Here is a 26355-nt window from a genome sequence, read left to right as displayed (position 1 = left end):
AAGGGCGAAGCCTTATTAAATAAAAGTATCTGGAAAATACATGATTTTAGGCAATCCATTAAAACAAGCTGTAACCATAGATAATAAAGAAGTAATTAACCTAGAAATTATCTAAGTCTTCTAAGCTATAGATTCTTTCCGGGGCATCATCAACAGAAATTTTGAAAAAGACTTTACCATCAACTGTCCACACACTGTGCCAATGGTTCAACTTTTTGGCTTTCCAGACTTTGTTGAAATGTTCGCGGCGTCTTCTGGTGAGGTTCTCATTGATGTATACGACGTCTGCTCCAGGGAAAACATGGTTTAAGCTTTGATTCTTCAACTGCTTGCGAGCGCTGTATAGTGCTTTCTTAGCTTCGTACGATTTAAATCTGGCAATGATGGAAAAGCACATGCTTTGAAAACAAAATGGCGGTCTGTTTCATGAACCCGAACTGAAGGGTAACTAAAGCGTTGTGAAACAAAGAAGTCCTTTTAGGGTCTTTTTTCAAACCATGCGTTGTCCGTGTTATGTTTGTTGCCACTATTTATGTTTTTTTCTTCTTTAATTTTTTTCCATGCTGAAACAAAGTGTAACCCTCCCCCTCCTGTGAAAAGAAACAGGTTTGGCCCTCCCAAATTTGTAAAAATTTTACTGATGACCCTCCCCTCTGAGGCCCCGGCCCACCCCTCCCCCCCCCCCCAATAAAAACGTACCTTCCCTAACCGTTATTATTTATTTATTTATTTTGATGTATTTTTTTCTCAATGAGCGGACTTCCAAGGCTCGTGGGGGGCTGCGGACGCACCCATCGCACCCCCCTCCCTACGGGCCTGACGAGTTATGCAACTTGCAGGAACTCATCTTGAAGCCTTTTTTGGAAAGAATGGAATGTAACTTTGGTGCAAGGTCAAAAGAATGTTTTTGATGAAACAAGAACACCTCTTCGTACCTTTTTCCTTCGATCCTCTTGATTTGACAACCCTTGCGCATTCCCCACAATGCTTTGCAATGGCAACGATTCTTTGGGTCTACAGGAAGCGGGTAGCCTGGGAAGCGGGGAATACGGAGTAAAGGCGGAAGTAATATATTTCAAAATCATATAACTGGAGACGCTTGATTTCGCCCTCAGCATGTCTCTAAGCAAAGTTGAACAATCTGTGTGCAGACTTAGTAAGTCATTACCATCAGGACAAGGGAAAGTTACTCTCGGCAGTGGATGTCTTGTCATCTTGAAATCAGCGGGTGCTGATCAATCCGTAGAGTCCGTATACTTCATCACGACAACTCAAGTTATAACAAAGAATGACTTGCTTTCAGAGAGTGGCCATGGTAATCCCATAACAGTTGAATTTCTCAAACGAAAGGGATTACTACCGATCGAATTAAACTTCAATTACAAAGATGCGGCTGAAAATATTCCCGATCCTATTCCCGGAAGAGTTTTGCAGGACACCGAATCAGGAACACAACAAGTGTCATTTATAGTTATTCCCGTCAAGAAGTTTGATTCCAGGGGATGGTTTATGAGAAATCTATGGAAACCTTTGGAGGATACTAAACGTACAATACCTTGCAGCCATCAAAGCGATGAGAATTTACAGACTGCTATTTCAAACGGACAGATTTTATGTCACGTTGTTTGTGACGACAGGAAAAACTGTGGATTTTTCATTGCTGAACCATCCCGTCTGTCTTTTGGCAAAGATACCAGTGAGTTTGTCCTCTCTTCGGCCTCGGACAGTGATTGTGCAGATCATGTATATAGTATTAAAGACCTCCCCAAAGAAGAAAAGCCTAAGGGAGCTCCCCTTTTGAACGCCGATGGAAAATTTGTGGGGATGCTAGCGGTGTCGTGTTTGGAGGAACGAAAACTATATCCTGTGTTCCTGCCGAACCTGGATAAAGACAGACCAATTTGCCCTCTCAGTAAGTTCATGAAGTGTTATAAGTGTTTATTATGACTGCCTTATTATTAATCCAAAGTCTATGAGGTGACTACTCAGTAGGTGAAGAGCTTGTGCCTGTCCAAGCAGCTGGGCGTGACACTTAAGATCCAGTCACCCTGCGATGTACCGTAATGATTCGATTTAGCGCACTCCTTCCAATAATATATAAGCGCCCCCCTTCGAATGTGTTTTTGTCAATAAGCGCCCCTATGCCAATAAGCGCCCCCATTCTAATAAGTGCCCCCATTCTCATAAGCGCCCCTATTTTTAAAAGCGCCCCTATTGTGGATAACTGCCCCAACTCAAGTCATTGACATCGAATAGATTAACTCAAGAACATTCACCATACCTTTTTACTGCTAAAATAAACAATTCTTTTACAAGTAACTGGACTTTCAACAATTTGTAACTCTAACAGTTTCTATTATTGTTAGTTATTTTAATATTTATTATAGTTTTGTTTTCAACATTTTGTTGTTTCTCCAAAAATTAAATAAGTGCCCTGTCCCGAATAAGCGCCCTTTCTCGAATAAGCGCCCTCCATTGAGGTGCCAAAAGTAAATAAGCGCCCCGGGCGCTAAATCGATTCATTACGGTATATGCTTTGCTTTCAATAAATAAATTGTGTTAAAAACCGCATTTGATAGAAGGACTCTTATAAGAGAAGATTGTTTTACTGTTCAAAGTGTGGACAACTCTTAATGGGCCAGGCAAAATTAGGTAGGGCATTTGATCTTAGCTCAGATTTCTAGTTCAAATGCACCTTAGGGCATTTGTGGATGGTCATTTGGGGTGCACGGAAATATGGCTCTGCCATACCCGTACATACCAGTACTAAGGGCCTCGTCATGTGAGCCCAGTAACTAGGCTGGCCTGGTTACCAGGACAAATTTTATTGTCTGTTCACATGGAAAATTTCAGTGTGGTGACCAAGATAAAAAAGTTGTGACAAGATGATCAAGGCATAAAATTAACAAACAATCATTTAGCCTACTGAAAACTGTCGCTCATATTTCTCATCGCTGTAAGTCTGAAACTCGTGAATGACTGATGGAAGTCATCCTGGTTTAGACAATTATCGAAACATGCCATAATAATCTAATACTGGCCAACTTTTCATGGTAGTGCTGGTGTATTTAAAAAGAAATGGTCATCCTGGTTACTGGGATAAACAACCCCGTCGCCAGGACGCTTTTCAGTAAAGTGTCCTGCGGCGGACAAGGCTGCGGAAGGAAGTGTTTATCTGGGAAAATTTCCAGCCAAATTGAACATTCCTCTGTGAGGGGGACATGGGGGACCCTGAACACTGCAACACCGCAAAAATAATACATAGACACTGCATCACCACAAGAAAATTTGATGAAACACTGTCACCGCAATATAATTAAGTTACTTACCATTAATAAAAACGTATTAGGATTGGGTTAAAGATTAAATAGACAATATTTGGCTGTATTTAATTTTTGTTATAAATTTAACATATTCTTCGCCCAAAAAAATACTGATATCTAGCTAGCATGCAGGTCTGCTATTAGAAACCAGATATGCCTGCCTGTTACTATCAACGCCACTAGTACTGTAGCTGCTTCCTGTTTCTCAGAATTTGATCTGTTGTCCGAATCAGAGGTGTTTGACCTAATCACAGGGTCAACTAAGAAGTCTTGTCCTCTTGATCCTATTCCAACCAAGCTTCTCACTGAGTGCATTGATGTGCTACTGCCTCCGATCACAAAAATAATAATCATTCGCTTGATTCTGGTTACTGTTGTGGTGTACCAATTTTAGTTTTTTGCTTTTTTTATTATTATTATTCCGTTTTTAATCTTGTAATGCGCATTTGAACATTTTATGGAATTTGCACACTATAAATGTTATTATTATTATTATTATTATTATTATTATTATTATTATATAAGGACGGATTAACAAAGATAACAGAGATAAATGTAGTTCTGCAATTGTTAGACAAATAATTTCGTTTCACCTAACACCGTAGGTTAAAAAACACAAACATCGCACACAGTAGGGTTTGAAATCACAGCAAGATTTAATTTTATTCACCGCAACACCGCATAAAAAAATGAGCAACACCGCAAACCACTATGCCCCTGGCTCCTCTGTTTATAAAAACTGCTTAATGTAGCCAAAGAATCTTATGACGTACTGTCAATATCTGGAACTGACCTTGGACAAACTTGGAGACCCTGCAGAACTATCCCAAATTTAGAAGCAGGCCTAAATGGCGAGGCTCTCATATTGTCTAGAATGTACCATAATTGAAAATTTGACTGTCAGAATCTAAGCTCTTGCTGATAATTTATTGGCTCAATAATTAATCATAACAAAATTTTGCAGATAAAGATCAAAGGAATAGTGCTTCAGCAAACTATGCACTGACTAGTGACAAGTTTACAGTCAAGTTTGACAAGCCAAGTGGGTGTTCTAATGAAGCACCAGCAAGGCAAAGTAACTGTCAAGGAAATGGAAATAAGGACATTACCAGTAATAATCAAACCTCAAACCAGCCTGAGAGTGAAAATACTGCGGGTGAACAGACTACAACAGCCTCTGCAGAGTTACAGAGGAGTGGCAATCCTGCTTTAAACCTCTTGCAATCAGACGAGTTTCCTGAATCAAGTTTAAATGACCCGAAACAGCAAGTGGTGTTGCCTACACTAGAGAGGGATTCTGGTGATGGTAAGTCTCAGCAGGATTTGGAAGAGGCTGTTGATGACCATCAAGTAAGCAGTGAAACTCATGATTCCTCAAGCACAAATCCTGAACGTGATCAATTACAGGATCCTAATTCACTGAGAGTGGCTGACCAAAATTCCTCTCATGATCAATCTTCTGCATCTTCGGCTGCCCAATCTTCTGAGTCTTCCCAGTGTGAAGATGGTAAGTTGTGTGGCTAACATATATATTTCATCATTGTAATTTGCTAGCAAGTAAGGGGGGACTGTCTTCCCTTCAAAACCACTTTGTTGCCAAGGAAAACTTCAAACCTCATGTCTTTGGATTCCCAATATGGCTGTGTGCATTTGTAAGGTACTTGTGTTCTTCTTGCCGTCTTAAATTATAAATACCTGGGTAGTGTAGAATGAGCGTGTAAATGCGTGCGTGTGGAATGTGAGTCTCATTATGTAATCAACTTAATATATGCTTGTAACACTTGTTTAAGTCAGTTTGAATAAATTGTACTTGTTGGCTGGAGTTCTGCTCTCGAAATCGTCATGGTGTCAGAAGTAAAAATCCGCATCGCCATGGTGTAAATGCGTGCGTGTGGAATGTGTGTGGAATGTGAGTCTCATTATGTAATTGACTTAATATATGCTTGTAAATAAATGTAACACTCGTTTAAGTCAGTTTGAATAAATTGTACTTGTTGGCTGGAGTTCTGCTCTCGAAATCGTCAGGTAGGCCAATTTTACAGCTTGCCTTTAGTGAAAGCAAAGATCCAGGAAAATTGTTATTCTTTTGTTAGAAGAAGGTCCTTCTGATGTTTCTGAGGAGGATTTGGTAGATGCTTTTGACAACCAGCAAGAAAACAGTGAGTCCCATGACTTGAGTAATAATGCTGAACAAGGTCAGCCACAGAATCCCAATCTACCAAGCAATACGGGATCCAGTGTATCAGCACCAGATTCCCGCCGTGAACAATCCTCCGAATCTGATCAAGATGGTAAGTTTCTCATTGCTTTATTATTGGTATTCTGCTAGCACTTACAGGGTGTGACGAAAGTCAGAAAGAACTCAGCTTGACCTTCGGGCAAGCTGTTATCTCATATTAAGCTCTGAGGAGCTAGCCCAACAGTAATTAATTATATGCAAACCTGTGTGGAAGGTTGCACATGCTCTTAAAAAAGAAACTAGGATGTCCATAAAAAAAATCCACCACAACTTGAATTGCACGACTCTGTAATTCAATTACCGCGTGCTGTCGGTAAATATAATCATTTTTAAAAAAATTGATTTACCGGTAGGTCACTTATATTTTCTTGGCCATTTTATCTAAGAAAAACACCTCCATAAGACGGACACTTGGTGATGGTCCCTGCTGTTTTTTGGTAATTTTACTGACAGACATGTATTCATATTTGTGCACAGCCATTACTTTATTATGCCATTTACTGGTGTCATTTTACCTCAACTCTCTATAAGGTGGACACCTCTCTAAGACAGACAGTTGGGGCCGGTCCCGATGGTGTCTGTCTTAGAGAGAGTTGACTGTAAATCAAAACAGCAAATTACAGGCATCAAGCATAATTTAGCCAAGTCTACTTCAGTGTTTCACAGTAGCAAATTGGGATGTTGAGCTGTTTATCACAATTTTCCATTGTATTGCTGTTGTTGTTGTGTGAAAGTTGGCGCAATCCCTTGTTATGAAATGTGTTGTTTCAGAAAATATGCATACCCCACCTGCTCAGAATTTCCATTGACCTTCCACTGGGTGCATATGGATATTTTAGTGGAACTGCACAATGTTAGAATTAGAGCTGTCAAAATACACACAGAATCATCAAAAAGTCAGAAGGAGAAAGTATTTCATAGGCAGTGGACCCCCCATCTAACCCCTTAAAAAGCAGTTGGCTTGTCCTACAACTCTTCAAAAAGCTGGCTATGCCCCTGGTGCCCCTCCCCCCTTTCTGAGTTTTAATTTCTAGATCTGCCCCTGTGCATGACCTTAACATAATAGCATTTAAAAAAGCCATCAAACAAGCAGAATGCACAGCCATAAAATAACAAATTAAATGTTTCTTTTGCAAGATATATTTGTAAAAAGTAAAGTTAATGCTAAATATTAAAGGTTCTTTTGGACTGAACCATGTGTTCTAGTGTTTTTGTGTTCTTAAAGAATGTACATTGTTTTTAAAGAGGAGTTCTCGAGCATCAATGTACCTGCCCATGACCAGCAGTCACAGAACCCAGATTTACAGAGAAGACCAAACTTATTTCCAAGACAGCATTCCTGTCGTGATGAACTCACTGGATCTACGAGTTTGCAGGATGAAACCGGTAAGTTGTGGCTATACAATTATTTACTTATGGTAATTTTTTTAATATGTTGCCTAAGCACTATACGGCATGTCACGGATGTGTGTGTCATAATGGACTATTGCATCCCGGGGGGGGGTACTTGGGTCAGTTTTTGTTGGGTATGTGCCGCTGGCCTCCCAGAACCCCTCCCCATTATAGTCACATTCTATGGCCAATTATAGACCCCATCTCAGTCACTTTTGGGTACAGGGACCGCGGAGACCATTGTAAAGGGGTAGGGCTAAAAAGCTGGCTAAGACAAGTAAACATAAGGGGTCACTGTTCCGCCATTTATCATGTAAAAAATTCATAGCGGAGCTCCCGCGCGCGAGCGGGGCATCCATAAGTAAGCAAATGGTTATCCATTGAACCGAAAAATTTTGGGGGTCGCCGCCACCCCCGTACGTACGCACGGATTAGGCGTGGGGACGAGGAGGTTTCTCGCCCGTGGCTTAAGAAAAGGAAAGGAATTTACAAACAAAATAAAGACAACGGGTAAAATTGCTGAGCGACAGCATACAGCAAAACATCTAAGAGGTTTATTATCCAACTGCTCTATTTTGTTTGTATTTTTTCATGTGTGAGTGTATCGAAACCTCGATGGGCCTTAACGCAAAAAAATGTGGCTCTCGTTCGATCGCTACACGGTTAAATTTTAATTTTATTGGTCTCTGGTCGCATTTATCGTAATCGTTAACGAGCAATTGACGTTTTCTTCTATCGACTGGATGATGTGGACGTCTCAGTGAGATCTAAACGAAGTTATGATATTAAAACGCGAGAAAATTTGTTGCGCGGTGTTCACAGTGTAGGCTGAATGAAACCGCGAGTAAAATGAGCGACAGAGAACTTTCTTACCCAATTTTTCTTCCACGATGTCCTCAAAATCATCTGTATTCCGTGAAATTACGGAAAACGAAAATGGTTTACGAGGAGACCCGAAATAATTGCGAATGATATTCCTTGTGCAAGTCCAGATTGCTTGTTTCTGTTGTTCGCTGTTGAATCTGCGGCTGTTATCATCAAGAATACATTAAGCTTAACTTTAGCACATGATTGTGTTGGTAAAACGAAGCTAACCACTGCATAAGTCAAGTCCGCTGAAGAAAGGGACAGGACCCTGATGCAAGCTAACAACCTTTACTGAATTGCTGAGCCTGATTTTGTGACAGAAAATATCAAGAATTTTTTACTTTCTGAACGCAGTTTCGATAGATTCCCTGTGGAAAAGGTTTTATTTTTTAAACAAATGGGGAGCTCCGCTTTTAGGCTTCCGGAGCCCTAAAATATCAACCCAACAAAAAAAGTGGTAGGGCTATAGCCCTACCAGCCCCTCCCCCTCCGCGGTCCCTGGGGTAAATGTAATTTTCACGACCCCAACTTAGTCACTTTCTGTTTTTGCGTCTACCGTATAAATCCTTTTAACTAAGTCATTCTAAGCAAAAGAAGATCCAAGTTATCTTAACTTCGATGGACGCAGAATAGCAATTAAATATCGTAACACAAATGTGGACTTTGTTCTGGACTATTGTGCAACTGGTTAATGTTTAAGTTGTGATTTCAGGCCGGAAATTTAATGGGAGCCGTTTGTCAAATATTAAACAACAGCAATAAATATAGTAACATTTTTTTCGGCGAATCTTTCCGTTTAAAAATCACAACTTGCCAGAATTTTCTTACTCTCAAAATCACGGAAAAGTGTGACCCCATTCTAGTCACCCTATAAAAAATGCTTGAAAAGGCGACCCCATTATAGTCAGTCCAGTCGTGAAAATGCGACCCCATCCAGCGGCACATCCCCATTAGCCCATTTATAGGAAGTGCCCCCCCCCCCCCCCCGGTATTGCATTAATATATGTACCCGCTGTTGAGGAACAGTGTATTTCTTTTAATAGGGTTAGTTAAAGAAATTCTTTTTCTGTGGAATTCGAAAGGGACAAACTCGTTTCTAATGGAATTCTCGAGGGCTTAGCACATTTTCAAAGGGTTTAGGGGTTAAGACATTTTCTTTAGGGGTGTAGACATTTTCAACTGATTACTTAATTAGGGGTAAGAATAAAACACCTAAAAATACTCGTCCTCAACAGAAGGGGCCTGGTTGCGGATTTTAAACACAATAGCCCAATATTTATGGGATGACTGGCTATCCATGCACCTTGCCACTTAACCAACAACTGCCAGTTAGCCCCTGTAAGAAGTTTTTAAAATGCGGTTTCGGTTAAAACCAGCACAGATCGGGATTTTTTTTCACAACTATTGAAAACTATACATCAAAATTAGATACTCATCCCGTGTCCAAAGAGCCTTGTAAGACTTGTAACCTCACAAAATGATGAAATCCACGTAAAGGAGAAATTTGGTTGCCGCCATTTTGAAGGTTACTGAGCAACCTGGCCGCATTTTCGTAGCGTTTTGCAGTTATAGCGGAGCTCCCTCGTGCGCCGAAGGTGCGCGCGAGCGGGGCGTCCATTAGACTATGCGCATCCCTATTTTTTCCCAGAGTCCGTCGAGCTTGTAGCCTGCGAACACAGACGTATTTCCGGCTGTCGTTTCTCTATAAACTATAAAATATAAACTGACTCATATTTTTTTAAAGAAGTTCAAACAATTTTTTTGCCAAAGTGAAGCTCACTTTTACACTGAATAACTACATTGAAAAGAGATTATTTAGTCAGTTTAGTTTACGTTAAAATTTTTTTAAACTATTTGCGTATGCGAGAAACCCATTTAAGTGCACCAATGTTAGAAACAACTACAGACAAGAAACGAATCTTTGTCCACGAAATATATTGACTTCTCTTTTGTATAAGGCAAAACGATAAGAGGATCGCGAAACTATTTTCTATTCTTAGAAAGCAGAGAATTAACTCTTAATTAATTTTAAGTACCATGAGTTGTTCTGCCTCAAGAATAATATTATTTTTGTTGTACGTAAGACATTTATTTTAACCGTTTTCGATTTAAATTTGCCCTGCACCTCTGGACCAGTGTATATTACATTTAAGGGACTGTGTCACGGATTTTAGCCAAATTTAGGCATGGGAAATGACGATCAATTTCGGTGAAACTTTTAAATCAGTAATGGAACATTTCAATGACACAGTAAATACAAAAGAAGATACCGATGGCCTTGATTGACAAAGATTGAAACGGATTGCGATATGGGTTTTTGAAATATTGTTGGGCTGAACAGTTTTCAAAGTTAATCTCGTTTACTTGTAACTTTTAACTATTTCGGCTGGGAGTCACATTTGGTTGCAATTAAGCTATGGTTCTGATGGTTTTGTCATTTAGATTTAAAGAAGTAATTTCTTTGCAAACATTACGTTTCATAGCAAGTATTTGGCAAAACTTAAGGAAATAAACTTAACTCAGCCGTGACACAGTCCCTTTAAAGCTTTGGCCGCATATTTATCAGAATGGAAACATTGTAAACTCCAGTGAAAATTAAATAAATGGGGAGCTCCGGTTTTAGGCTTGCCTAAATCTATACATTACAGTCAACCTTAAGAGATTCTAAAGAGGGTCAATAAAAAGGGGGACATGGGCTGGTGCAAGTAAATTATACAAGAGCAATGACTGTGCCGGTCCTCTTTTCAAAATTTCCGGTGGAAAGAACTGCAAACACTTGTTAGAATGGGTACCAAGTTAATAAAACCAGACCTGTTAGACTCGCAGGACAAAAGGCCCTAAAAACCATACCTTGTCTGGTGATCGTTCCCCCAAATTTGGTAGTGCCCCGCCCCGTCCCTCGGGACGCAGAACTTGTGAAATATGCAGAAAATGAAATTTCCACGTTTGGTGCGTCGGGAAAAAATTAACGGAATTTTTTTTTAAAACACCAACTTTCTGTGTTTTTTTCCGCGCTGTTTTAGTCGTGCTTGCAAAGTAGTTCCCTAGTTTTGAAACGGATTTTTTGATCTTTCGCCGATAACTTCTGAGGCCGTTTGTTAGACTTATTTCACTGGTTTGGTATACACAAAAAATAATTATTCGCTTCAGCGTCGGTGAATTCCTTAAAAGTGCGCTCAAGATTTCGTAAAACAGTTTGCGAAGTACTGCAAAACCACATTTGTTGAAAAATAAAACAATTATCCAGCGCAATCTTCCGGAATGTCGTCTAATTTTAGCTAAGTATCGTCGACATTACGTGCGATTTCGCATGATAATTATTCACTTTCACTTTGATTGTTTAAATATTCTTACTTCCTACCTTCCTTTCTGGAGAAATACGTTTTGTTACCCCATCCAATCTCCCTCCCCACTTCTTTCAAAGTAGCCTTGCTGTCCTTGCTATTAACCATGGGGCAGTTGCTGCTTGGGATGGGCAGGTAATTCTAAGAAAAATAAAGTATTCATATTTATCGTTTGTAGTATAAGTGATCATCTCCATTATTGGTAACAATCTAGATCATCGCATTCCCGTAAAAGTGAGTGATGCCACTCCTAAGATATTCGACGAAACCGGTTTTATAGAAAGACGGGCAGAAAGAAATGGACAGGACCAGCGTCCAGAGGCAGACAGGGTTATACAAAGGACTCAGAGTGATTTGTCCAACCCTGCTGGTGTCAGTCAATCTGACCAAGTAGACTTTACTCCAATGGCACGCCACTATAGCAGCAAAAAACTTGAACATGTTAACCCAGGTAATTTACTGTAAACAATACTGAGCCTTCAAACTGTACAAACAAAAATTAGTCTTTTTAGCAAAAGGAGAGTTCGTAAGGACTGAATTCCTTTATTTGGCTATTTTAATCTGTCATTCATGCAGTCCTTTCAGTCAGTGCAATGTCTTGCGTCATATGGTTTTGTGGTCTTTTGAAAGTGTCTTGAAGCTGGCTGTGTATCTACTTTTGGGTAAACAAGAAGCTTACAAGGCTTAGAACTAACGTCAAAGCGATTTGGATTTACACAAGGAGTGATCTAACGCCGTAAACAGAGCTTATTTTCTCATTATCTCAAAATCATGGTTTTTTTTTTAAATTTGGAACTAATAATTTTTGGGTACTAGCATCACCGTAAAGCGCAATCTACCAAATGAAAGACGACATTCGTACATTTTCATCATTCCTTTATGCTTCTGTAAAATTTGAGCTTAATCGCACCCAAAACAGCCGCGATAAAAGCGTTTTAAAAGATGTAGGACAAGCAAAATTTTGCTTTATGAACGGTGGATAGGTGTCCCCCAGGCTCGCGACCTTAAAAATACGTTTTTCTTTAAACGGCCACCTTACAACAACTTTACTTTCTTTGGTCAGAGCTTTAGTCTACCAATACAGTCAGATTTAATACAAACTCAGTATTAATAAACAATGAAGCAACATGTCAATCTTTAGTTTATAGTTACCGGTATATTGGTATTAAGAAGCATGTACCTCGAACAGTTTTTCTCTATAAAGACATTTGCAGGGCATGTGGACATCAACATCTGGGAATAATATTAATGTACAGGTTTCATACAAGAATGATCACCTGTGCATAACAGTAATACCAATTAAAATGACATATAAAATTCTGATTTACAATAATTCTTAGCCAATGCTTATAAACTGCTTAAACTTATGAAACAATTATTCAAATAAAAATGCCAACAAAATTTACTTGTTCGATGAACGCTTCCTTCTAGCGTCTGCAAATGTAATAAGTACGTTTTGCTCATTTTGTAGGGTCTTATGTGAAGGAAAAAATTGTCAGCAGAGCAAGTGTCATGGATGCTCTTGCTCTCCATTTGGACCGATCAGTTTCTCCGGGTAAACGTGCAGTCCCTTTGACACAACGTTGGGAACACCTTGCTGACGAATATGAAGTATCAGATGAGACCAAGAGAAAATGTTACACTGGTAACTTGAGCCCAAGTGAAGCCATGTTTAACTACTTATGCACGACGAATGGCTCCCTGAAAATAGGAACGCTCAAAGAGTACCTCAGGCAGATAGGAAGGAAAGATGTTGTCACTGAGTTGAAGGACGGAAATCTTCCAGGTACCTCGGCAGCTGTAGAGACCTATCCCTAGCAATATTTACTTATTGAAGCTTAGAGTTGGAATTTGGGCGTTTAAAACAAAGCCTAGTCAGCTTCCATCCTTCAAGTTTAACAAAGAGAGCCGAAAACAATCTAGACTAATCATTGTCATCATCACATATTTGGCACTCGTTAACTGCAAAAGAGTCCCTATTTTAAGACCGTTTAACGTGATTTCATTATGCGAAACACGTCATGCCAAAGAGGGATCTGGAACTAATTTGCGCATCGTGCATCGATTTAATATCGTATATCGAGAGAAAATCAATGAGAAAATAGGCAGTGTTTTACAGTTGTTTTTTTCTTTTCTAGATAATGCCACAGTGGCTGACCTATGTGACAAATTCCCCGAGACCTTGTGTAACGTGTGTTTAAAACTGGACGACAAGCACAATCCCACGAACTGGAAGAACTTAGGACTGAAGTTAGGTATTAATGGGGCGACACTGCGAAGTTTGGAAGATCCTTCAGACGACAGTCCCACTGAAGTGATTTTACAGAAGATCGAGTCTTTGAGACCAAGTCTACCAATAGTAGAAATGAAGGAAGTTCTAATGAACTTAAACCTATCAACCATAGCAGAAGAATTGGATAACCTGCCAGGTAAAAAGTAAAACGTTTATAACAAATGGCCGTTATACACAGTACAATTCATGCAAGAAGTCTAAACAGCCAAAGCTCTCGATATATATATGATCGGCGATGTTTGAACCTAGGCTTCTCAAAGCTATGGGTATGATAAGAAACCCCCATGTTGTGCTGCTCAACTTATCATAAGCCACAAAATCGCTGCTTATCAACGTACCATAAAATACCGGTTATAAAGTCCCCCACCCACCCAATACCAATATAAAATACCAATATTTTCTAAGATTGAAATGGGTGAAGTTACTACAGCTCTTTGTCAATTATAAAGTGGTGTAATAAATCTCGATTTAAGGCGGGGGTACTTGTGAATTTGAGTGAAATTTTAGCACGTTTAAAGGAAAAAAATGGAGAAAGAAAATTGTGTTTGAAACACCACTAAACAGTTGACCCCCACGCAAGAGCACTCGGCCCCAGGTTGTCAGGGAACTGTTTTGGTGTCCATCTTCTGATTTTAAACTTCAAATTCTAATTTTAAGTCATCACACTTAATCAGGGTTAATCTTCAATATATCTTATTTTTCCATGTTTTACTACCCCTTTGAGAAAAACTATCTCCTCCCAAAAATCCTCAAAAAATTCTCACAACACCGCAAAACATAGATTTGTGAAATGAGCAGAGAGTTTTTGGATACTTGAAACGCTAACGAGATATTCGCCTTAAACCCACATTAAACGGCGGAGAAACGGCTTTCACGTGAGCCCCCGCCTAAACCAAGCTTGTTTGGGACCATACTGGTAGAACGTTGGCCCTCGGTCTTTCCTTTACGGCTCTCGCTGCGCTCAACCCGTATTGTCAACCCGGGGGACTCCCATTTGAAAGGGCTGGATACTTGTCGTTTCGCTTAGGGGTGTAAATTTCGGATTTTTGGTCTCACTCAAGGTGTTCCGGGCAAAAAGGCCAATATTTTTACCTGTCCAGTTCTCGTTTAGGCTTGCACACGAAGAAATATACTAACGTGAATCATTTTGTTATTGTAGTTTGGTATCCTTAAGGGGTCAAAAAAAGTTTGAGCCACGCCCGGAATGGTCTCTCTTTTTCCCTAAAAAATTTCCGACGGGCATCCCGCTCTTTTATATGGGACCCCCCCCCCCAGGGGAGGGATTGTCAAGATCTAAGGCTGCGGATATTTTCCAATCACGGTCCCCGCCTTCGGTTAATAAGATAAATACGTTAGGCTCGGATGAACAAATAAGAGTTATCTAGAAGTTAGTGGTCCTTTTAAGTCTTGTTATTGTTTAATAACAATTCATTACATTGTCTTCTACAGTTGGTAGTACAATTCAGACTCTACTTGACGAGAGAGATGTCTTGGAAAAAGTGTCAACATTGTTAGACCTCTTTGAAAATAGCTGGTTTAGTTTTGGCCGAAAGTTCAACATCCCTAGAAAAGAACTGGAAAGTTTGAAGCCAGAGTGTCCCCAGAGCCCAACGAAATTGCTGATGGAGTACATTGTTGGAAAAGATCCAGACCTCAACATGAGATCCTTCCTGAAATCCCTGGCAAACATCAAACGCTTTGATGTTATAAAGAAACTTAAAGAATTCTTTTATGGTAAGAATGCCTATAGGAGAACCTATTTAATTAGTTTATAACGACCACCGTTATTCAACAAAAATCAGTAACAGGATGGTCAAATTATGATACCAGTACTTATCCCTTTTGTCATGTTGCATTCGTCGGTGACGACTTGAAACGAAAAGCGCATGAATTTGTTTTCAGAATGCAACAGACCAAGGGAATTCTTTTGAACAGACCCACAACTCACACACGTGCCGCGCAGTAAAACGTAATAATTGGGCTTCATTTGCTGTTTTGCTTTCATTGTAATATATCTCTCTCGCTTCGCGCATTTCAAGTGGTTTAAAATTAATGAATTAAGGCTGGGGACGTTGGTAGTATTAACGAAGTGGTAGGATAAAAAACCTTTTAGATACGAGATTGACTGGGCCAAAACAGTAGTTACTGCAATAACTAGGTGGTCGTAAGACGACCTTCTAATGTACTTAAAAAGCATGAATTCATTCTAAAAAGAATTAATTGCAAATCAATAATTTAGGAACTGGCTAAATTTATAAAATTTATTAATTTATAAATTAGGAATTATTTCGGAAAAGGACTCTTGGTTCTACCTAAGGGGACGTAAAAGAACCCACTCATGTATTCAGTTATCGTGAAGAGTAGGGCATGAAGTTCTCGGTGTTGTGGTCCAGTCTTTGCCCACTGTTCTGTGTACTGTGAAATGCTCGGAGATACCAGCTGTATAAGCTTCTCTGCAAAATCCGAGTGCCACCCCTAAAGTTGTTGTCGCGTGAGATATGGTGCCCTGCATGTCACGTTAATGTCACGAACATTGAGATCGATCGACGGTGTCTTTTTGGAAGACTGGGACTAGTGACATCTAGCCAAAAACAACAAGTCGTATCTGTTACATGAATGCCGTTTTATTTTTATTTTTCAGCTAAAGACATCGATGCCATACTACCTGTAGAAGGTCCTCCTCCGCAGTAAGTCATGGAGCTGGTGCTTACTTTTTAACATATATGTGTAGAAGTGTAGAAATAGGGTCAGTACAACTTATTACTTAGCAGCAATCGGTTACCAAAAATGGCTTAGGTGAAAAAGAATATACTTTCACTCCTACATTGACTTAGTTTGCCGGTCAATTTAAAGCAAATTCCCAATCAGTTTCTTACGTAAACCAGCCTCCATATTTCAGATTTCGTATTTCCCAATGAAGGTCAAGTTTTTAAACAAACATCGGAACATTCATGTTGTCGTAAGAACAATAAAATAATGTTCTTTTTATGTTTAGACTGTTTGGTGCTGTCCAAGCACAAGCTTGCAAGCTTGTGCTTGTTGCTTAATATACAGTCGAAGGTCAGGTATCCCAGTGAATTTGCAAAACACTGAGCCTGTACCATTTGTACGTAAATTGAACATTCGTTGTTTCTTTGTAAACAACCGCGCCTCCTTTACAGTGGCATTTTTTGTCATAATGCTTAGCAAAGTTTGAAATTCGTGACTGAGAAATGTATCGCTCTAGATAGAATAAATATCTTAGACTGCCGCCTTTAGAATGAACTGTTGATATGTATCGATTGTTTGTCATATGCAGTGGAACTCTGGCTTACCACCAAACGATTCACACAATTTCTAAAAGCCCGAAATTCAACCACCTCGCTGGCTTATGCAACTTACGAACACTCTTTGGCGTCCTCAACCTTTTTCTTATAACTTTACCGCATTTGGTTGTGTCATTGTCAGAGCGTAATCAGGCAATACGGCCAGTTTTTATGGGCCAACGCTCGGTGTTTATCAACGGAGTTCCACTGTGTTTAATTTCGACGTACTTTTGCATGAAAGTTTTCCAAGATCAATTATTCATTGCGATTTAGTGTTATCAGAAGCATATCACCTAGTTCTTGGTGATATGCTTCTGGTGTTATTTATCCAATTATTTAGTATTTCATTCGAAATTCGCTGCAAGAGCGTCCCAGGTGACGATAGTTTTTAAATTATAGTGTAGATTATTGCTTCTGTGCACAAAGTGCTTTTCTTTGAAACATTTCAAGAGTCAGTATTTTGCCATAAAATGGTAGTTATCCTTGTGAAAGGAAATTAACCTGTGATCAGGCCTAACCAAATTTTTTCGCCCCCTTGATTATGTCAGCCGCGCAAAAATGAATATATTTTTGAGAGAGAGTTAACGAAACGCGAATGCAGTTTCTTTTGCTATTATAGAGGTCTATAGACGGCTATCATTCAACAGCCAAAATGTGGTCAGCCGATCTCATTTGGGAGACAGTTGCCGGCTAATTACGTGACTCCCATAAAGAGTAAACAAGAGCGCGGAAAAATAGGGCCTTATCGCAGGTTAAAGACTAGTGAATATAAATTTGTAGGTTTTATTTTTTAAAAGAACAAAACATAGTTGCTGAGCGACTCAGGATATCAGCTGGTTGATTGAAAACGATCTACCTTATTGTTACTTATTTACGCGGGAACTTAATTTTCGCGATTTTTTTTAAGTCCCGCGAAATTTTATTTTTTACGTTTTCTATTGTATATTTTTTTATGTTAATGACGTATTTTGGGCCAAATCGCGAAAATAAAGTCTCGCAAAAAAGCACGTTCCATTTTCGCGAAATTAAGTTCCCGCTAAAATAAGTAACAATAAGGTAGTGAATAAATATGAGTACTAGTAAGTTGTACATTGAATGTAAAATTGGCCGTATTTGCCAACGAAGACGTAGACTACGAGCAGTCCCTCTATTTTGTTAGTCCAAAAGGGGGTGAAGCAAAAACCAAAGGGCGAATGGAAATATGACCGCGGAATATATTTTTTCGTTCGCTTCACACTTGACGGACTAAGACAATAGAGGAACTGCACGTAATCTAACGAAGACGCGTCTCTGAGATAAGTAGAGACTGGGCTCTACAACTTTTCCACGATGCCGACATCAAGAAATTGAATTTCAGTAGAATCCCGATTTATCGAACCCTCGGTGACTCCTAACTCCCGATTTCGCGAACAAATTGTCGTTTCCCTTGGACAGTATTCTAATTTTATCCCCCGGTTTATCGAAGCAATCGTTTCGTTTTCCGTGAAGGTTCAAGAAATCGGGATTCTACTGTATATTTTTCTAAATGATCTCGTAAATATCAAGGTATATATTTGCAGTGTGCTAGCAGAGCACATCTCGATCCCACTGAACAAGTAAAAGCAGAGGTCAATATCTAAACATTGACGTGTAAAGTCATTCTCTGTCTTGGTTTGTACCATGCGTAGAGCCGATTCTGCTCTTTGTGCGTTCTCGCTTCCCTTTTTGGTTTGCGCCTACTTTTTTTCTTCTTCTTTTTAACCTTATACTTATAGTATTAAAATGCTTGTATACGTCTTCCTTGGTAAATACGGCCATTATTTTACTTCTGTTATGACTAATCACCAAACTTGACTGCAACTGTATTTTATTAGAATGTAATTAAAAATGATTCTCATAAATCATGATCTGGTTGTGTGTTGCTAGTGGTGTGTAAGTGACAGTCTTATACATTTGACAACAATTTAATGTTAAATTGAGTAAAAAAACATATTACAATATTCAACTTCATACAGTTTCGTTGTTATTTATAACAAAGGCAACATAATGGTTAGTCATTTTACAAACTACGCAAAACAATGCCAAGTTTAAACGGGCTTTCATTAAACGAAATGTTCAAGACAGTCGGGTTTACGTGTCATAAAGAATCGAAATAAGATTTCTTGTCAATAGATTGATAGGGCCTGAGGACGATTAACATGGATTGCGTACGTCTGTAACGTAGCTACTTATCGAGAAAGCTCAAAAGAATGTTTAAACGCATTCAGCTGTACAGTTACATTGTTCAGGTAAGGTAAGGTAAGGTAAAACTTTATTTTGACACGATAATAATAAAAGCTAAAAGCTTGTGGGGTCGTGTATTTAAATTAACTATGCTAAGATTAAAATTACAATTTTTATATTTACAGTAAAATTAATTATTTGATTAAATACTAACTAGACTGTTGCTATGTATACTAAATGATTACAATAAACTAACTAAAAACTAATTATATATAAAATCACTGTGTCTGTGGCGGGTTGTTGAAGCCGACAGCGCGTTAAAATTAAAATCTTTAAAATATGCTCTATTTACAACATGCTTTCTTAGCTCTAAAAAACTTGAAAAACTCTTCTGTTGATTGTGGTATTTAACAATGTTCCAAAGAACAGATCCCTTGTATCTGAGTGAATCCTTTATGAATCGCGAGTTGAATCTTGGTATCGAAGATAGTTGTTTTCCTCGGAGCGAATAGCCATGACTGGAGTTGTCTAGTATCGATTTCGTCAGGGGCTCGGGCAGGCTGCCGTTGTTTGCCTTATAAAATAGCCTAAGGATATCGAGCTTATAATACAGGGAAAAGGTAGACCACTGATCATATTTGAGCACATCATTTGACGCCTAAGACTGTTGGCAGAAGCTCTGGTATTCTTATCAAACCAAAAAAGAACTACTTTTAAGTTTCAAAAGGGTTTTAGAATGATGAATACAGGATAGATAGTTAAAAAAGAGGATAAATCCTCTCCAAACACGACGGCGAGTTTCGGCATCGCGACATTCCCAGTACAGAGACAAATCAGACCAAATGAAGCTTGTCCACGGGTGTGGTAAGTTTGACGTCGCTTGGAAAGAGTTCGTCAGTTCGTGGACACATGAGTTTATAGGATCGACGAATGGTGACCTCAGCTACCCCAGCGATATCGCCTATTTCTACAAAAAAATAATAAGAATAAAATAAAATAAATCAATAAAATAAACAAACGCAGCATCACTTTATTACTACCTGAGTTCTTATCAAACTACAGTATGTTACTAGAGCCTACGCTACCTGTGCGGACACCTCCAGTAAGCATAAACTTAGTAGCTGGTTTCCACCATAAACTCTACATTTTTTTAATCTCCAAAATCAAACACCTATTCTTAGCAACTCCCAGAAGAGCGTTAACCTTCATAATTACTGTGCGCTTCACACGGTACGAGGTCGAAGGCAGAGTTTCTATGCTATCGACATGTGATCCAAATGCACCTGGATTGTTAACACCCAACCGAGACTCGAATCACTGATCATTCACAATCACTACATGAAGACGTAACAGACATGAAAATGTAGCAGACCTTTTTGCGTTTTCTTTTCTCCTGATGCCTTGGATGCCATGTAAATCGCAGCGGCTGCAACCGATCTTGGACATCGACTAACGGAAGGAAGAAATACTTTAAGATTAAACCGCAGATAAGGTCAGCACTCAGGTATTTAACGAAAGCAACTGAAAAAACATTGGACAATGCCAGGCGGAACTGATCTTGTTCTTAATTTAAATAACTTTCGACAACTAAGGGGATAGTTCGTGAAATATACCTATATAATAAATGATTCTTATTTCTTATTTTCGATCACCCAAACACTGTCATACTCTTGAAAAGTCAAGCGGTCTTTTTGGGAGTCCAGTGGCTAAAAAAGTAGCCTGCGAACGCAGACGCATTTCCGACTATCGTTCTCAAAAGACGAGGTAAGGACTAACACTTACTCCGGTACTAACTCTAACTCAACCGCTTTACGGGCGATGTGCATGGCGGCTTTCTGTACATCCAGTGGAAGACGAAGATTAGCACAAAGCCGTGGCTGAAATGAATAACAAAGAGAAAGTTAAATTTCATAGATTTACAATTACATAGCACGAGCCCTCATTGCTGGTGGGTTTGAAAAGATCTTACATATTAAATGCTTCGATTGATTGGCCAGTTGGTTAGTAAACGAATATATAGAACACACGTCCTGATTGGTTGGCCAGTTGTTTAGTGAAAGATATGATATAACACACGTTCTAATTAGTTGGTCACGCGCCTTGAGAGGCTCGCCAGTTGCCTTAACAAGCAGGCACTTCGCTCGGGGGAAGTGAAGGTGAAATTCAAGGGCATTTCCTTTTTCTCTTAACATCGAGCGCACCCACAGAACCGCGAAACGGTCAATGAATTAAAGCACTTTGCGAGCATGCTTCAAGGCCAGTACACACGGTACAACTTGCGCGGACTTTTTAAGTTGCTCATGTGTGTCGGCCGCTAACTTGCGCACAACGTTCAACATTTAAACAGCGCACTAGTGACTTACCATTAAACTCGTGGCTGTCGTGCCATCCACACTCAATTTTAATGCCTTTGTTAATCTCTTAGAATATCGATAAATTTTCTTTGCGGAAACTTCACTTGCCGCGCAAATTTCTGTGGACGAGAGAAAAGAGGAAGTGACTTAAAATCTTTGATGGAGAGATTTTCGATTGAGTGGCCTAAAATACAATCCAGTAAACCAAACTCGAAGCTTATGCAGGAAGCCTAGAAACGATTGGTTTCGGTTCTACTCCTAATTGGTTATGGAAGTGGCGGGAGATATATAACACACTAATCACTAAGCGTGCTAATGCGAAACCAAAACAAATGCGAATTACTTTTGACACTCAAGTGAAAATTGCTGTTATTTATCCAGTTTTTTCCTTTTAAAACGAAGCTTAGTCCCACTCGGGCCAACTGACCCACAGTGTCAGAGTTAATCCTGGTTTCTATAGCTTAAAACGTCTAGGGATTTTGCTCGGGATGGAATCATCGAAGGTTTAACCCTCTCTTTGCCCCCTCTCGCCCCCCCCCCCCCCCCCCTCTCCTTACAGGTCACTGGCACTCATTTATAGTTCTGTGTGAAGGGAGACACTGTCTCGCCTAAATACACAACCAGCGCTCCAACACGCTAACCATTTCGCCGCGTCTCCTAAAAGCACTTTTTAAGTACTATTTTACCTTGATTTAATTTGAGACCCTACTTAGACAAACTTCTCTACTGTTCGTTGTCCTACCTTTTAAAGTTCGAGGCACACTCTCTTGCCTACAGGCAATGTACAGACAAGCGGATGCAACGGCATCACTACTTCGACCTTTCAAACTCTTGAAATGTTCGTAAACTTGTTTGAAGAGCTGCTTCGCACGTTCCTGAAGATAAAACAGTCATTGAAGCATTACCTTATTATAGGAAATTTACGCTTCATGAAATTAACGCGAATTTTGTTAATTCGTTAATTTCCGCGCCGTTAATTAAGGTGGAGCGTTAATTTCCATAACCTTAATTTCCATTATTTTGGCCCCAATTTCTCGATACAGTCTAGGACGTCTTTAGCTTAGGAAAAGGCATTATTTCGTCAGGGTGGAAATCTGCCGGATCACTAAAACTGTGAAGAACGCTCGAGGTGGCCAGATTCCTTTGTTTTAAAGTAAACCTGTTCCTGTTGTCTCAGCAAGATCCTTTTTCCTTTGTGTTCGTCGCGTTAATTTCCTTCATTTTGAAATGTTACCCCCTCTTTCGCGTTAATTTCCTTTATTGGCAGTAATTTTTCCTTCAATTATCGTTAATTTAAGTCGCGCTAAATTAAAATACCTTTATTAACACAAGCGTTTATTTCCTATAATAATTCAGCTGTTACAGCAAGTAACTGAAATTCTATTTTTTTTTAATACATGTTTTAAAAGCAAGCTTTTACAACAAATGACTCACCACTATTGCCCTGGGGAGATTTATTCTGTCAGTCATGATCTCAATTTCTTTAAAACCATTCATGAGACTTCTGTCTGAACCGGTTAACTAAAATTAATGTAAAATGAATAAAATATGAAAACAATGAAACAGTCATACAGTGCCATGTATAAGGATCATTGTAAAAGTTCTTGCGAAAGAAAAGGGCTTTGACCATTAGCTAACAATACATATATTCATTTCACAGAAGGTGAATTAAAAATGTGAGCTGGTGCTAGATAACTGAGTTCGATTTGTAGCAGCGACCATTACCTCACAACTTTTATTTACATGACAGAAAACCTCTACGAAAATAAATTTCTCTTTCAGATTAAACCGATGCTTCTCAGTTATTTTGTAAAGAAGATATTTCGCTGCAGTATTTCACTTACCCCGCTTTGATTGTAGTATTTGGGATAACCATCTGATTTGCTGTTATTTCTTGGCACCAATGGCACTCTCTCAATCATTGTGGAGAGGTCTCCCCCAGCCAGTAACGGATCCTGCGACAGAAAAATACAGGCTTAATTCTCAACAACAGCGTCAATGCTCACGCTATGTCTTGAAACAATTTTGTATAGCAATCTTTCTGGAAAACATTTAGAGATCGTACTATTAAACCTTGCCTATTTTAATGTGTGTCTTCGTGCTGTAAATAGAAGTAGTCTAACAAACTGATTATTGTTGAAGTTGGACTCTTGCAAACTCTCTTCCTTGAAGAACTACTTATTATCCCCTCTATTACACTGGCAAAGCATGAAGTGATTTTGAAGTATTACGTACTACGCCCCTGCATAGTCGAGCCAGGTAACCAGAAGAGTTCCCCTGACCCCGTTCCCAGGGCTTTTCAGTTGTTAATTAGGGAAAAGCCCCGGGAACAAATTTGGATGGTTGGATTTCCTTGGCATTTCCTTTGTCGGGACACAAAAATTGACTCAATTTAGGGGTATCGATGAGAGTTATCAGGCGAAGTAACTGCTCAAAATGGCGAAAGCAGGGAACCCAGACTAGTGATAGGCGACTCGTTGGCAAAATGTAAGGACATGCATGGAACTGAGAACTATAGCTGCAGTCTTACCTGTGCTGCTCCCACACGAGACGGATCACTGGTCGACTTCTCATTACTGAATGTACGCCATTCTGAACCAACATCAACAACCCTACATGAAAGGAGAAAATACAGGTGAATTCTATTGATTCTGAGACTACCATTCCTCTTTCTTTACTACCGTTTTCTGCACATGCTCTACTGATCGCAACCAAATGGCAAAAACATTCCTGGAAGTAGCCCCTTTGCGAACAGTAAAACGAGCGAGGTGAAATAGAGTGGCTGGAGAGCGGAAGTGAGCGAAGGATAAGAGAGAAAGGGGCTCCAATTCCGCACGCTCACGCTGCTTCGCAGTCGCTTTACCATGCAAAAGAGGAACTGGGAACAGTCTACAGATGTACCCGGCGAGGAAATTCTAGCTGAATATTACAGTGGCAGAAATTTTTAGGTAAAAATCTCATTACCCGAATTTGTGAGCTGTTGTTGTCTTTCCGAAAATTGTAACTTGCATTTTCCTGTACCCAGAACAACATTTTTACCTCTACCCGGAGAGGTGTTATATTATCCATGACGCCAGATTCGAGGTGAAATCTCACCAAAGAAAATCCGAGGGGATAACAGGCCTTCTAGACAAATATTCACCGAAATGATCCGTTGGTTGCCCCTGAATCTATTCCTGAACTTATTCCGCAAAGTCTTGTCAAACCTCTATTTTTCAGGCACACTCGCCAAACACTGCACAAAAAAACGTTATTCATGCTGATTTGGCAAAGGTGCGAATATTCGATTGAGACGATTCAAACAAAAAAATTATGAACAGTAACCGATCACAGTTATTGATGTGCGTGACTAGAATCTTACCTATCTCCGACAACAAGTCCACATTCAGGACAAATCATATCCCCGGCGCGATAATCTTCGATCAACGGAGCTTCGGGATGATACGAGCAATTTACCGTCTGTGAACTGAAACACAAGGCAAGGAAACGGGAAAATAAGATGGACCTACTCCACAGAATAACACATCACAGTAGAGACAAATAAATCGACTGAACGATGTTAAAAATCGGAAGGGAAGAGAGAAGTACAGTACTGACCTTCTCGCCATCGCAGTGAACTGTAAACTGACTGGCAAGGAAGCTCATGCCCACTTATATAGCCTTCAGACCGGAAGTCACTTTAGGGGAAAAACCCAGAAGTTATATTTAGAATGACGTTACCTTGTACTGCCTCGTCCCCAGGCACCGTTGCATTTCGTCGGTGAAGTCACAGTGATTTTGGCATCCCCGAAATGCCCCCCGTCCCAAAATCCCTAGTGAATTTGGCATAACCACTAACAGCGTTAAATTCGACTGGAGCAAGTGAAGCCAACCATAATTTCACTCAAAAACCATTTTGCTTTATCACAAAGCTTTATCGCAAAGCTTAATTGTTCTTAGCTTCGCAAAGCAAAACAAACCGTTTGATTCACGTCCGCGCAGTTATTCTTAAAACCGAATCAAGCGCCGAAATCCCTTATACTAACATACACATGGTGCTTATATATCGCTTAAAACCTTTCACGGCAGGTTTAATGTTTTATACATAAGAGCTTCCAATTTTCTCGGCGGATGAAAATTTCAAATGCCAACATGATCAAGCAACTGACAAAGAACTGTCATGCAATATAGAAACTGGATACTGGGTATGCGGTCGCCAGGCTGTGAAAACTGACCTCTCGAGTCTGTCAAAGATTTAAGCATCTTAGCTTTTTTGGCTGTTATTAACCTGCTCATTTATTCCATCAGAAGCATGCTTCTGATTCCATGTGAACGAATCCCTTTTGTTTGTATCGTTATGGAGCAACAGGGTTCAGTGACAAATATAACAGGTAAGGATAAACAAGTCAAAACAAGACTTACCCCAGATTTCGGGTTTCCAAGTCTATTTAACTTATCGGTATTCGAACATCGACACCGATGGCGAGGTAAATACTAACCTGAGATCATGCCCTTCCTCCCTACTTACCACTCCAGGAAAAAAACGCCTGATCGCAGGTTAGGTAAATACAAACAGTTTAGGTACGAGGCACAAACGTTGATAACGTGGAAAAGACAAGACATATTAAAACGTAAGGAGAGTGATGTATAGGGGATACAGAAATCCCTAGTGCTATGGGACCTATGGGTATCCTATCCAAATATTGTCTGTGATGAGTACCCCCCCCCCCCCCCCCCACCAAAAACTTCTGAAGAGAGAATCAACCCGGCGATACTAAAAATTAAAGGCAGGTTAAATAGACGAAAAACATTCAAACGGGTACAAAAAGTAAGGAGGGGAAATTTTGGGAGATACCAAAATCCCTTGTGATCTGGGTATCCCCTTCAAATATGTCAGTTATTGCGTTCGACGAAGGAGAGCATTTTGTGTCCTGTGTCTTTTGAGTTGGTATGCCTGTGAACTGTTATTCAGAATGAATCGAGCCAGATGAAAGGACACCAAAATGGCCTCCCGCTTGATTTTTGCAGGGGCAAGTCTCGGCCAGGAAACTGGTAGC

At 39.7% G+C, this 26355-nt stretch overlaps 2 protein-coding genes across 2 annotated transcripts; one reads left to right on the top strand and one right to left on the bottom strand.

Annotated features, from left to right (window-relative positions):
- Positions 1-1020: 1020 nt before the first annotated feature.
- LOC144664816 (uncharacterized) lies at positions 1021-18646 on the top strand. The gene is made up of 9 exons (XM_078526043.1): positions 1021-1912; positions 4288-4830; positions 5417-5614; positions 6808-6948; positions 11380-11616; positions 12637-12951; positions 13304-13594; positions 14908-15192; positions 16100-18646. Exons 1-9 carry the CDS (start codon positions 1117-1119, stop codon positions 16147-16149), a joined length of 2856 nt encoding a protein of 951 aa, XP_078382169.1. The 5' UTR covers positions 1021-1116; the 3' UTR covers positions 16150-18646.
- Positions 18647-19624: 978 nt separating this feature from the next.
- LOC144664862 (transcription initiation factor IIB-like) lies at positions 19625-25941 on the bottom strand. Its single transcript, XM_078526069.1, has 10 exons — positions 24917-25941; positions 24681-24785; positions 23850-23931; positions 23164-23274; positions 22754-22840; positions 22062-22194; positions 21329-21438; positions 20748-20842; positions 20338-20414; positions 19625-19932 (listed from the first exon to the last, which is right to left on the bottom strand). The coding sequence occupies exons 1-10, from the start codon at positions 24925-24927 to the stop codon at positions 19799-19801; spliced, it is 945 nt and encodes a 314-aa protein (XP_078382195.1). The 5' UTR covers positions 24928-25941; the 3' UTR covers positions 19625-19798.
- Positions 25942-26355: the final 414 nt, after the last annotated feature.

The sequence above is a fragment of the Oculina patagonica genome, chromosome 1 (genome assembly GCF_052425735.1).
Source record: "Oculina patagonica isolate OP01 chromosome 1, crgOcupat, whole genome shotgun sequence".
Taxonomy (NCBI): Eukaryota; Metazoa; Cnidaria; class Anthozoa; order Scleractinia; family Oculinidae; genus Oculina; species Oculina patagonica.
Note: the sequence above shows the minus strand (reverse complement) of the source record. Positions and strands in the feature narration are given on the sequence as shown.